The 13,465-nt window shown below is 47.1% G+C and overlaps 5 protein-coding genes across 5 annotated transcripts; 3 read left to right on the forward strand and 2 right to left on the reverse strand.

Annotated features, from left to right (window-relative positions):
* Window positions 1-4,016: 4,016 nt before the first annotated feature.
* Window positions 4,017-4,424, reverse strand: FOBCDRAFT_130549 (ankyrin repeat-containing domain protein; the record flags this gene model as incomplete). Its single annotated transcript, XM_054704022.2, has 1 exon — window positions 4,017-4,424. A coding segment is annotated over one exon (408 nt), but the record flags the coding sequence as incomplete, so codon positions are not given.
* Window positions 4,425-5,592: 1,168 nt separating this feature from the next.
* Window positions 5,593-6,444, forward strand: FOBCDRAFT_199437 (uncharacterized protein; the record flags this gene model as incomplete). The annotated part of the gene is made up of 1 exon (XM_059608943.1): window positions 5,593-6,444. One exon carries the CDS (start codon window positions 5,593-5,595, stop codon window positions 6,442-6,444), a length of 852 nt encoding a protein of 283 aa, XP_059467013.1.
* A 974-nt stretch (window positions 6,445-7,418) lies between these two features.
* On the forward strand, window positions 7,419-7,655 carry FOBCDRAFT_271849 (uncharacterized protein; the record flags this gene model as incomplete). The annotated part of the gene is made up of 2 exons (XM_054704023.2): window positions 7,419-7,553; window positions 7,611-7,655. 2 exons carry the CDS (start codon window positions 7,419-7,421, stop codon window positions 7,653-7,655), a joined length of 180 nt encoding a protein of 59 aa, XP_054559998.2.
* Window positions 7,656-8,246: 591 nt separating this feature from the next.
* FOBCDRAFT_271850 (uncharacterized protein) lies at window positions 8,247-9,935 on the reverse strand (the record flags this gene model as incomplete). Its single annotated transcript, XM_031177857.2, has 1 exon — window positions 8,247-9,935. One exon carries the CDS (start codon window positions 9,933-9,935, stop codon window positions 8,247-8,249), a length of 1,689 nt encoding a protein of 562 aa, XP_031048990.2.
* Window positions 9,936-10,488: 553 nt separating this feature from the next.
* Window positions 10,489-11,350, forward strand: FOBCDRAFT_199439 (uncharacterized protein; the record flags this gene model as incomplete). Its single annotated transcript, XM_059608944.1, has 3 exons — window positions 10,489-10,643; window positions 10,708-11,104; window positions 11,156-11,350. The coding sequence occupies 3 exons, from the start codon at window positions 10,489-10,491 to the stop codon at window positions 11,348-11,350; spliced, it is 747 nt and encodes a 248-aa protein (XP_059467014.1).
* Window positions 11,351-13,465: the final 2,115 nt, after the last annotated feature.

Below are 13,465 nucleotides of genomic sequence, written 5' to 3' on the forward strand. Positions count from 1 at the left end.
CTTCAAACTGCTGACTCTGCATCATCCGGGCAAAGCGCGTCCAGGCTACCAACTATGACTTTATAGCAGCTACTGATAACGATGAATGGTGCCCAGTACATTGGATGACTATAGTTATCCGCATGAGCAGCCTCTCCTAGTTCAAGCTCGGGTTCGATGTGACGAACCCGCCGGAGGAATTTTTGCACTTCTTGTTGAGTGGCGTGTCGAGTTGCGAGCTGCGCCGCTTGAAGTGCTCTAGCAGGAAACCATTCTTTCTTCAAATGCTCGTAGAATTTTATCATGAGAAAGCTTGTTACAGCATCGTCGACCCTCCAAAGACTCACCAATACATTCTTAACTCCAGCAGCCAATAGGGCGCGGGCGAAGCCGATCATATCATCTCCGCTTGTGAGCTCACCATGGCCTGTTTTGCAAGCACTAAGGACGACCAGGTCAGCGCGCAAGTGTCGCCACATCAAGTCCTCGACAGTAATGTTTTCACCCTCCGCGAGGTGAATTGCTGACAGCATAGGCACTTCGGTAGGGAGACTCCCGTGAGTTGCGAAATGGAGCACTCTATAATTTCCAAGAAGCGAAGAGACTGCCTTTTTCGTTGCATTTGGACCAGTCAAGGCCTTGTTGCCCTCGACCAGTTGTCCAATGGCCTCAACCTCGACGCGGGCGCTGGGCAGCGAGGGCAGAGGGCGCTCCTCCAAGGTCAACGAGTTTTTGCTGCTCATATTCGAAGGGTTGCCGACTGCTAAGATGGAGAAGTCTGTTTCCGGAGCCGGATCGGATTGTAAATTCCCGAAGACACTGGCACTGGGGAGGTAAGATATAGTTTTGTTGCTCATTAATAGCTGGCCTTGGTAGGGCAGGGCGTGGAAAGGTAGTTGATGCAGGCAGCGGTATGTAACGATGATGAGCCTAGACTCGTCCAAGGACTTGAAGGGAAGCAGTTTAGTGGCCAGCCAGGACTCATGATACCGTGTTCCCGACGACCCAGTCGCACAAGCTTTGTGATACTGCAGAATATGACTCTCCAAACAAGACTCTGGGACGTCAACCACAAAGACTTCTCTCATTCCAGATGCTGTGATTTTCCACACCACCATATTCTCCCTGCTGTAGCAGTATTGCAATAGCGCGGTATCCTCAGGCAATAGTTTGCAGAGTGACGGAAGGCTGAGAACTGTTCCAATAGCGGATAAGGAAACAGATCCACCAGCTGACAACTTCCCCTCCAATTCCCGGAGTTGTTTCTCTTTCTCCTGGATCTTTGTTTTGAGCCTAGATTCTGTGCTGCGATCCAGATGCTGAGCTTGGTAGCATGTAGCCAGCAAGCTTCGAAGCGTAGCGAGCTTGATCCCCTCCACCTTATACTGCTGCCACTGGGATCCAACGCTTGCATCTGCATTGTGATTGGGAATAGCACCCTCAATCAGGTCTAGTAGGCTGCGTGCCTTGCCACGCTCGATCGCAGCAAAAGCACGCTTGACTTGGGGAGAAAGAAATTCATCCCCTGATTGTCTTGTAGATAGATGCCATCGTGCGGCGGCATGTGCGGCACCAAAGTAGATGTCCTGAACCACTGAATCTCCTGCCAGCGCTATCTTGTGGTCATCCGCTGAGAGTGCATGCCTTCTCTTATCAAACGCTTCCATGGCTCGCTCATAATAATCGCACGCTCGCTCGTACTCTCCGAGCCCTCCGCTGACTTGAGCAATTATGCTAAGGTTCTCCCAGACAGGATATTCATATAGGCTCCACCAGTCTGGCCCCCATTCCAACTCTAGTTCCTTCACCATTGATTTAGCATCTTCGTAGAGCCTGACACGCACAAAGAGAGATAGCATACGAGTTTTTTCCTGCCATTTCTTTCGTTGAAGAAGTTCTTTAGTCTCCCTATCAGTACCGATACTCTCATGCAATTCCGCTGCGACGAGTTGGTCTTTATATGCCCGGGCGTGTGCTGCAGCCGCTTCAAAATCTCTCTTGCTGACACTGAGGGAAGCAAGAAGTACTTCGCTCTCACTAGTGGGATGGGCTGTTAAGGCTGATTCGGTTTCCCTCCACAAGTCCTCGGCTCTGTTCGAGTCTCCATTTCTGACAGCTTGACGACTGCGGTAGAGTGGGACCATAGCTGCCGTTAAGGAGATGAAGTGATCAATTAGGTTGTATGCTCCCTGGGTCTGAAACTCGACAGGGTCGATATTCAGACCGTTCAGCCTTGTAAAAAGCTCTCCAACATCGACCATTTTTCCTTCGTTCATGGCAGACTGGATGTTTTGGTTGAGTTCAATCTGGCGAGACAGAAGCTGTTTAACCGACACAGATGGGCCTCGCCGGCGCCACTCACGTAATATGTCCGCAATGCAAGCAAGTCGTTCTGGGTCGGCTCGCTTGTTCGCATGCTGGAATATCTTCCCCAGAACATGTACCGCGTGGTTGAGTGCCATCTGCGAAATCGGGGATGTCCGCGGCCTCTCTCTTTCAATCTCGAGACACAAATTTGATGCCTCCTCCGCGGTGATATAGATCATGCTCTGGTCTCCCAGCAACTCGTGGACCGACAGCTGATCGCAAATGCTATAGGCGTGCGATAATTTCAACCCAAGGCCCTGGAATACTGCGGCCGCAAGCTTATGCGCTGCTAGTGCTTTCTCATAGTCGCCGAGAAACACAAGCCATCTCCGTGCATACTTTGCAAAAAACAAACCCAGTCCGAAGGCCAGGCTATAGCTTCCTTTCTCCTTGCCGTATTGGCCGATTGCTTTCGCAGCGTCGCTATCCTCGGGGAACTGGGCTAGACCCAACCGACACAAACAAGAGTGGGCAGTCGCAACCTGCACTCCTGCAATATCACCAGCTTGGCCATACAGGAGCTTTGCATGGCTGACATGCGCCAATGCTACCTCATATGCGGTAGGCGTAGCTGATGAGGAGCTGAAGATACCTAGAGTGGCAAGGTAGCCAAGTCGAAGTTGGACAGCTGCCTGGCCACAGGTGTGTTGTACAGATTCATAGAGGACATCAGCGTTCCGATAGTAAGAAGTAGCCGCTTGGAGATCCTCTGACAGTGGCATGGCGAAGTGAGTGCTCTCATCATCTCGCGGCTGCGCGTTGCTCTCGGTCCCTTGCTCCAGCAACATATTCCAGGTCTCTGGAGCCCCGAAGGTAACGGCACTCGCATCACCCAGCCTAAGCTGGTGGTATGCGCGTAGCATGAAATCAGTCGGTTTCAGGGGGACTACACTGTCCATCACGCTGTGGAAGCGATCGCGGTCCCCAACGACTCGATAACTGTACGCCAGTTCGACTTCGAATGGGAGTATCTCAGCCTCGCTAACGCCGCTAAGCCTGCAGTTCTGGATAGCTTGGGCGACACTCTCAGTTCCAATTCTCCGTGCTAGGTCAATCTCGACACTAGTTGGAATGCGGGGCCTGCTTGTTACAAGGCATCTTTGTAATTCCAATAGAGCTCTGAGCCTGCGCACAAGATCATGCTTGTAATCAATAGCGCTGTGCAGGGAAGCCTGAAGGTGTTTAATCTCTGTGATGAAGTCGAAGATGCCGTCTAGCTCCACACTTGAAATATTGCTACCGGCAGCTGACCATTTGAACTGCATATACAGGCATTGGATCAGGTATGTAATCGCTGGGATATGAACGTCTGGGTATCGGCTTTCTGACAGTTTAATTGCCTGCTTTAAGCTCATGCAAGCGTAGCCCGGTTCACCTTGAAGCATTGCAATAATACCTAACTTCAGCAGTGAACGGCAATAGGTTTCGGCTTGGATTTGGAACGGGGGATCGATCGTGGCACTTTCAGAACTTGATCGTTCCTCGAGGAATCCAGATGGAAACTGGCCCAGTAACGGTAAGCTGCCCAGAACACCCTCGTAGACAGCCATGTGAGACAGCGTAGCCATGCTTGCGTTGTTTGTGGCGACTAATTTTTCGACGATGTCAAGGAGGTCACTTTCAGAAGAGGCTTGAAAGGCAGTACGACCTCCGAATTTGGCAGCAGAAGCATTCGCGTCAGCACCTGCGGCTATTAATCGTTCGATTACGTCGTGGTGGCCACCCCCGGGAACGCGCGTGACAGCCCACCATAGCATCGTCCGGCCAGACGGATCTTTTGACTCAACATCGACGCCCGCGTCGAGTAATAGCTTAAGGATGGCCTCGCGCTCGTTTGCGGCAGCCCATAATGATGCTGTCCATCCGTAAACGTCCTTAACCTCCAGATCGACCTTGCCCGTGCCAAGTAGGAGCTTGACGATCGCCTCGTAGCCCTTTGCGGCTGCGTGCCACAGTGGTGTCCATCCGTACTGGTCCTTAACGTTCGGATTGACCCTACCGGAGGCAAGTAGCAACTTCACGATGGCCTCGTGGCCCTTCTTTACCGCCAATGATAGTAGTGCCCGTCCATCGTCCATATATGACAAGGAAAGGTATGCCAAGGACTTGAGATGCCCTGCGATGTGATATGACAGCTGCTCCTGGGTACAAACTTCCAGCCCATCTGGAACGCAACCACAGAGAGGGCAGATGAAGGGTTCTCTCTGTACTATTCTTCTGTTACGTCTCGCTCGACCGTCAAGCCTGGATTTCGTGAGCTGCTTTCCGTGATCAGCCTTTAAATGGTTTACAAATAAATCCTTTTCGTCCAACACCAGATGACTGGGGTGATCAATGTCGCAATACCACTGTTCAGTATGAATTTTCTCGGTCCAAGTCAAAGAATGCCGTGTTTGCATATGGTTTAACCAGTCTTCCTTTCGGATGAAGTAGGCAGGTGGCTCCCTACATTTCTCTGAAATGCATACGTAGGGCTGCAGGTCCTGATGTACATGGGCCCTGTAAAGGACTTTTTAGCTTCACCTTTCACAGTATTCATAAGCAACAGAAAACTTAATAACATACTCCCACGCCTCTCGTGTCAAGCCTGACTCTTCCAGCAAATTGCCGCATAATGTGCAACTTAGGTATCTGTAGTCGTTCGTCTTTTCTGGCTTCAGGGGATAGTAGAAGCTGTCCTCTCGGTCATCACACATTGCCCAATCGTCATTCACACTAGACTCCAACGGCTTATTGTCTTTTGCAATTCGACTAAACATCGAATGGTCGAAGCCTGACTGAACTGTGCCAGAAACCAAGGCTAGTGGTACTTGATCGACAGATTGGCAATTCATGCAGTGATCCGATCCTTGACCGGTGCCCTTTAACGCCGGGCTTTTATCTGCTGCATCCTGTACACGATTCTGATCATGTCTCTCGAAGGCTAGCTTCTGGCTGTGCACCTTCAAGAAGAGCAAGGATTGCCCTCGTATATAGATCGAGGTTCCAAGTTGGTTGCAAAGACTACTTCTTACATTGGGATACGTTGTCTTGATGAGCGAGTAGTACAGCAGCGCTGGATGTTGGTTGTTGGTCCCATGCCGCTTGATATGGCTGCGCCGCGCTTCTTGTCTTATTGCCTCTGCCAGGATAAAGAGTCTGTAGCGGAGGCCACTCGCTTGGCTGAGTGAGGGAATCTGCTGGTGATTATAAAAAGATGGCTTCGTTCGTCTCCTTAACGCGATCGAACCAGGACATTAGGTCACCATGAGCAACGTGCGGTATCCCACTTACATTCTTGCACCGAACTGGACTTTCCGACCGGAGGGAAGGATTGCAATCGGCAATGTTCTCGTCGACCCTCTCCTTCCACACCGGGCTCTTCTCAAACCAGACCCCAACTGTCACTTGCCGACACAGACAGCAACAGAGAAGAACTGGCAGCTGTCTATCGAAACCATGCGCAATCTCAGCCTTAGCATTTGGGCTACCTTTCTTGAAAAGATCAGCATCAAGATTGGGGCAAATCGAACGCATGTCAAGGACGGACAGTTCAACATGCAGTCGTTAGATACAGTGTCGCTGAAAGACGACCTGTCAGACGATTATATCGACACACTTTGCAGCAACCCAAAGGTTAGAGAGTTTATGCGGCTTGATAGCCTTCTGTGCAAGCCAGTCTATGTAGTGACTGGCCTCAAGATTGCCAAAGGGTTCAGTTTATCTGGGTCGGCTAAGCATTCAGCGAGTCTCATGGGCAAGGTAGGTGGTGAGGTAGTACCGGAGGCATCTGTTGGTGGGAGTGCTCATATGTCATCCTCGATGTCTATTTCCGATCAATTTGAGTCTGTCAATGATATCATCTTCGCCTATCAACTTACGATGATTAAGCCAAAAGGATGGACCGGGGAGAAGATGATTGAGACAAGCGATTTCCGGAAACACGCTCTTCTCAGCGATAGCAAGGACAAGGCCGAAGACAAAGTTGAGGGTGAGAGAGGTGTGCTAGAACCTACGGATCTGATAGATTCGAAGAGAAGCGTCCAGCTGATTGAGTTAAGTGGTGATGGAGACCAGAGACTTACTGTTGTTTACAAATTGGCTTCGAGCATCTCATGAAGGAGAGATAATGGTTAGAACAGAATAAAGCAACGTTAACGACCATGTGCAGGAATAATAGTGAACTGAGTTTGAATACTTCACTAATATATGCATAAAACGTAGATGGTAGCTTCTGTGTATATCTATCTTATGGCACACTCATGGTGTAATGTACTACGTGAAGCCTATCAATGTATCCAATGAATTATATATTCCGGCTCACGAAGCTTTTGCATTGGCAGAGCTAACACGCATCTGACGGTGGGAGTCGCAACAACGCATAGCCGATCGTATGAACCGCACCAACGCCACTCGCATCACCGTCCTTAAATAATTGCCAAGGCGCCAAGTACCGTCTAAGGTGTTCCTGGTCCTGGGTTATCAGGCTGAACACTGACAGCATTCCTCTCCGCGTCCGAATGAGCTTCTGGACGTCTACTACATTGCCAAAACTCGCCGTTCTGCAGCTCACAAACCAGATAATCATAGCAGCAATGGACACCACGATTGGTGTTGCAACGGAGCAGCCTGACTTGACAAGCTGACCGCATATCCAGTCACATGGCACATCCTCGCTGATTGTCCCGTAAAGCTCTGCTCCTCGCCTATGCGGCCATGTGTTTGGATTGTAAGTTTCGACGAAGGAGCCGTAGATAGACACTATATAAAACAAGAAGAAAATTAATATAATTATTTCTATAATATTTAAGTATTTTATATCTATCTTCGGAGAAGGCTGAGAAGCTCAGAGCACTGGGAGCCGACCATGTGATCGACCACAAAGAGAACCCCGAATGGGGTCCAATTGCATGCAAGTCGACTCACGATGAGTCTGGCGTTGATCATATCTTGAAATTGGTAGCTTTGGGACTCTTGCGCAGGGTTTGAAGGCGATCAAGTACCAAGGTGTCATGAGCTTGATTGGCTTCCTAGGGGCCAATTCAGGTGAAGCTCCCCCATCTGCTTTGGAAACCTTGTCGAGCATGTGCATCATGCGTGCCATCTATGTCGATTCGAAAGCCCAAATGGAGGAAATGGTCACGGCTTATGAGAACAACGGCATTCACCCTGCTGTGGACTCAAAGTCGTTCACCGTTGAGCAAGCTAAAGAGGCGTTTGAGTATTTGGTAAGTCAAAACACGTTGAAAGGATCAACCTGACAGCACATTAATAATCTGCAACAGGGAGCTCAGAAACACATTGGAAAGGTTTGTGTGCAGATCGAGTAAATATGCCAATCGCTTCTGTGCCGTAACCCTCTCTTATTGCATATGGAGTTTTGCAGTTATGCTCACAGTCTTTCTAATCTGCACAATCCCCATTTTTCTATTGAACCTGGTAATTACAATAAGTCCCTCAAGAGTGCGATATTGAACATGTGATCGATGTTATTGTGTAGGACAATTTACAGATTACTCTGTTCAAGAAAGACTTCAAATAGGACTACGACTCGCAATGTGTCGCGAGAGTTTGGCCTGGCTACTGCTAACAACTAAGGCTATGTGGATAGTCCTATCATTGACATTAGAACAGTAGCACAATTTGCCGCTTTGTATTGCCATTTTGGGATAATGGCTCCTAACTTAACTTGACAAGGACCCATCGAGAATACGGCATATGATAATAACCAGCAACGCAAAAGTAAGGACATTGTACTAAAATAAACAGAATACACGAGCGGAAAAGAAACCAAACACATCTATTGACAGTGCGCGACATTGAAGCAGTTCTTCCGTCAAGATCTGGTTCAGTATCTTGAAGGCCACATGTGTGTTTCTGGTTTTTGCTTGCCAAGAGCCACCATAGCATACGAACCCAAGTTAAATCGGTGATATAACCCATTGACCATGTTCATCATCCTTCGTCGCTGTCCACTTCCTGTCCATCACTTCAGAGTTCTTTTTGCCTCTGCCGCGTACATTGCCATCAAAACCTGGCTCCTTGCGAATGCTCGAAATAATACGAAGAAGGTCACTCTCACTCAAAATTGCAGCGGTTGATAAAAGACCTTCAGGTTCCTCAGTCAAAATGCTAGGTCTTTTATAGACGTAGAAAAACGCCCATATAAGGAAACAGAAAGCGATAAGTAAGAATATAAGAATGACATACGCCACCCACGGAACGACGAATAGGCGGGTCGTGGGGATAAAAGCTTTACCCGTGCTGGCTTGAGGGTTCGAAAGTAAACTAAAGCCGTGAGATCCTACGCCATTGAGGTACGTGGCAGTAAAGATAGTTGATATTGATCGAATCAATACCTCCGGGCTTAATGGATTCGAAGGTTGCAATTTTCGGGCATATTGTAATATCAAATCACCCATGTCTGAAGTGGAGGATTTTGCTTTTGGATTGAAGGTGACTGGCCCAAGGATTCCTTGCTCAAATATTCTCCAGAGAGTTGGCCGGCTAGTATCTGGCTGGCCTGTCTCATCAAATGATTGAATGGTTGGAGACGCAGCCAGTGTGGAAACCTTCAAGTTGCCGTCGACTTGGCGATATCCTGTTGCACAGGAGATGACACTGATATCGTCGAGTAGGTTGGAGGCTGAAGAAGAATACACCCCAGCTGTGAAGACTAAACGACTGTAGTACGCTTGAGCAGAGCAGTCAATGACTGAAGTGCTCTTCAAGTATGTTTTTTGCGTACTTGCGACTCCGAATTTCTGACGAAAACTGCACCCTCTGTCGTCTCCAGATACGGTAACAGTACCCTGACTCGAGCTAGAATCTCCATTTGAGGTGATAGTGTAATCCTTAACTACTACACAATTAACATAAGCGGCAAAAGCAGTGGTTTCTGCCTCGATGTCGGCTGATGCTGGCACGATCGAATGGTTGGAGAACGGGCGAAAGGCGTACTGGTCGTCTGTCCAAGCAATACTTTTGCCTCGATAGAGCAACGTAGCTGCGACAACATTCAAAATCGGCTGCCAATCAATAGTTGAGTTAATGTTGCTGTCACTAAACTCAGTGTCATATGTAATTGGCAGTGTCTTCGATACTGAAACGACTTGAGGCGTCAACAGACGCGCAGCCAAGGGCGCTGTAATATAGGTCAACAGCACCGATAGCAATGTCATCGCCCCAACTGTTCCGTGGGATTTTCGAAATGCCGACCACCAGCGGAAAACCACTGGAGTGACGCGATAATCTAGCAAGATCGATTTCCTTGCTTCGGCACCTCCTCTTGAGCGCAATTCAACGTATGGTTGACGTTCTGCAATAGCGCAGGCTATCCAGGCCCAGTAGGCGGCAAAGAGAGCGAAGACAAAACTGGGCAGTGCGGTCCAAAGAATGCCAAGATCCAATGAGACGTTGAAACGGACAGGAGCCAGCGAGCTGCTCGAGGTGGTGTTGCGTGAGGGGATTGTAACAAATCCATGCTTAGTAGATGATTTAGCGGTCAGAATGATAATTGTGATTGCGAGAGCAATATCAAATAAACCAAAGACTATAAGAGAGGGCCACTTTAAGGCCTCAGAGAGCCATCCAAAGGATTCCTGAGCCATGATTGAGGGTACAAAGTGAAGGAAGCATGGGACTTCGGGTCATTCGTCAGAGTAATGCACTTCAGATGAAGGCTAAAGGGACTTATAGAATTCGTCATTCGAATATCGTTGGGCTGAATGCTAGGCAGAATCCAAAAAATGGAACATATTGCGAATAATTACGTGGATTATGGAACTTGCCGGACCGTGCGGCCGTTTAGCCTCAAGGACTGGCCTCAGCCTTCAATAGTCCGCTCTCAATCCGTTCGTCCTATGTCCAAGCTTTCCAAGCCACAATGCAACCCTAACTTTAGTTGATGTCCTGGACCTACTCACGATAGTGTCATGTGGCCAAGCCATGGCTTAGATTTTAGGGCCCACCAACCTCCAGTCTGTCTAGCCGTTGCTTAGCCTCAATTCACGGCCCCAACCGACAATGGACATATAAGGTAGTTCAGGAGACGGCATTTGATGAAGAACCAGTGTTGTTCTCAGAGTAATTGAAATGCTCCTTTATATGCAATTATTTGCCGTTGTTGCTGCTTTTATGAGCACACTTACAGAGACCTTTGCAATGTCTCTGCGCCCAAGCAGCTGCGTAGGGAACATAACGAGTTTCCCAAGCTGTGACAGTCTTGGTGGCATTCTAAAAAAGTGTAATCTTGTCACGGGAAAGCAGGAATCAATTGACTGCTTCTGCACGCAAGAAGTCCTAGACGCCTATGTAGGGTAAGAACAGATGCTACTACTCATTATTATCAAACGTGAACTAGCATTGACCAGTGGGATTTAGGTGCGAGGGAGAATTTAGACAGTGCGCCTTGTCCGATTCATTCGATAGTGATTTTGAGACAGAAATCGCGAATTGGCAGGATGCTTGCGGTCCTTATCTCCCAAAGGATATCACAACCGCGAGCATTGCTGAGCCAACAAGAACTTTGGATCAAGACACCTGCCAAACCATTGCTGAGAGCTGCTACCAGCTAAGCAAAGCTACAGACGCCTGTTCATCTTCTTATACCAAGCCCGTGGATTATACTAGTTGCAGATGTGAGAGTTCCATGATTTCTCTGGCCTCAGTTTGCGAAATTGATGGGAGCTCGTCGTGTCTTGGGAAAACGCCTATTACATCTCGTATCTGGGAATTTCAAAATTGCGCAGCGGTCACTGCATTTACATCTGCTCTGGTGGTAAGTGCAAAATTTGTTTACTACATCCATTTATTAATAACTATCTGGTAGAGCTCGGCTCCGATAACCACAATGCCAGGAAGTACTGAGGCAAAAGAAGGGCCTGCTTCGACATTGGTCTTTGGGCCATCTTCGACCATGACCACAACGTCTTCTAGTGGTGCTGTACCTGTATTTAAGAATGCAGGACCATTTTGGACGTCGTTTGCCTTTATCTTGCCTTCGGTAGTTTTGTTTTTACCTTGATCTTTAGAGTAACATATAGGAAAAGCGAGTTGATCAGATAAGTTAGCCAATGACTATACTGTATATCTAAAAGGTAAAACTGATAATCGTATAAATAATCTATTCATTTTCACTAAGTATCTGTACGGCTTCAAAGGATGTTTTCCTGGGCTTCAATCCCGGTTGATGACATGCTAGCCCAATTGTGGCACAAACCTCAAGCACTAGTCTTAATGACCGAAGGGGCCTGGAACCAAGTTGGCTCGTAGCTGAAAGCCACTAATGCAGTATTGCCTTATGACCACGCCACTAGGCTTATCTAAATAGCTAGGTGCCAACTTTACTACGTAGTAAGCAGATTAAACCGGCTATAGTTACATCCAATTTTCGGCTTAACGCCGCTTTAGAGACAGCCCCACTGATAATAACCTATGAATGCTCAGCTGATTGATTTCTAACCTCTGGATCGCAGCCTAATTGAGCCACTAGTGTGGCGCAGAGGAATCGAGCCCATGCGGCTGAATTATAGTTTGACTGTTAGTGCCTTGATTTAAGTGCAGCTTTGACGTCTAACGGCATATTCCGCCTCACATAGGCCAAACTGTTAGACTTCTTGCATTACTAGATATTAGGGGATAGAGCTTTATTATTCTCTAGTTGCCGTAAGCCCCGCTGAGATATTCCATTCCAAGCCACCAAGCCACGCTGTTCCAGGGGCGCTATAAATTAAACCAAACCAAGCCAAAGCATCCTCAGGACGGCTGAGTTCTGTCACCCGACCAAATTGCAACCAATTAACTGCTGGTATGAGGATCAGATCATAAGGCAAAAACAATTATTTAAGCTAGGAGCCTAAACTTCCATTATATTACGGAAATAATGCAGCGTTAACATTATAACAGCGTATAATAATACTAAATGAGGTATATATTAGTTTCTGAACTATTTCCACTTTTCCCGCTTTATCTTTTTAAAGCAAGACCTCATTTGGAGAACTACATTAAGCTCTAAACCCAATTTGAAGACAGCAGTATTATATCGGCTTGCGATCTAATATACAATGCGACTTAAAACAAGAATGGATTCCAGGTTAATATTGTTCTTTATCGGGCTTTTCATATATTATAAACAAGCTTATGGGGCTATAATACTCGAGAAGACTCCAGGTAAAAACATTTCATAAAGCACGCATACGTTCCCAACTAATCTAGGAGAAGATCGCACTAGGGCTATTTATCAGACTGAATCGCATACTGTTACTAGTGTTGAAAGGCCGGCTCTTGAAGTTTTGAAATGGTTACTAGTTAAAAGGTTATCAACAATTACTTCTGTAGGAGAAATAGCCGGCGAGTCAGTCTGGGAGAAGCATGGACGTCTAATTGGAGCGATTATAGGTGGGGTTGTCTCTGCGATCTTAGTGACATGGGCTACATGTTGTATTCGCAAAGATAAGAAACAGAAGGAGGAGGTTTGTAACCGCACAATTCAGGTAAATGATAGATATGGCCTTCCATTTACTACACGTCTTGTCGAAAGAGCATAGCCACTATAATACATATATATTCTGGAACTGGATGATAGTTCTGCCAGCGATATTAGACGATGAACAAGCGCGGCAACTGCCAAAACGTCTTTGCATTATGATGGATGACCGGAGTTTTCGACGTCTTGCATTATGCACTTATAAAGATCCTATAAGCCAGATAGAAATTCATCTAACTTCTCAGGTATCAGCCAGCCATTAATCTTACTATTTATTAACTTTCTAAAAATAAGAGCTACCCAGAGGAAGGTATTACCAGACTTTTTATTAAAGAGATTGCAGACCTATGCTATAATTAACTGCTTTTTTAGTGGCTGGTACTTTATTAGCTTATTTACTTTAAATTAAATAAATTGCTAAATGTCATCTTTAATATAGTCCTTAGTCTCCTTGTTATACTTATGAGACAGAATGACCTGACGTGAAGTGAGTGAATCGCATATAAAGGCCTCCTCAAATTCTACCTAATTGAGGCTTGAAATAATCCACCTGACTTGAGCGTCTGCATGTGCCAGTGTTCTATAATAAGCCAAAGAAGACTTTCTTTTCTCGTGGGTGTATTTGTTAAGGGCATTAATGATGATTATGGTGCC

This window comes from Fusarium oxysporum, chromosome III, assembly GCF_013085055.1.
Source record: "Fusarium oxysporum Fo47 chromosome III, complete sequence".
In the NCBI taxonomy this organism is placed as follows: domain Eukaryota; kingdom Fungi; phylum Ascomycota; class Sordariomycetes; order Hypocreales; family Nectriaceae; genus Fusarium; species Fusarium oxysporum.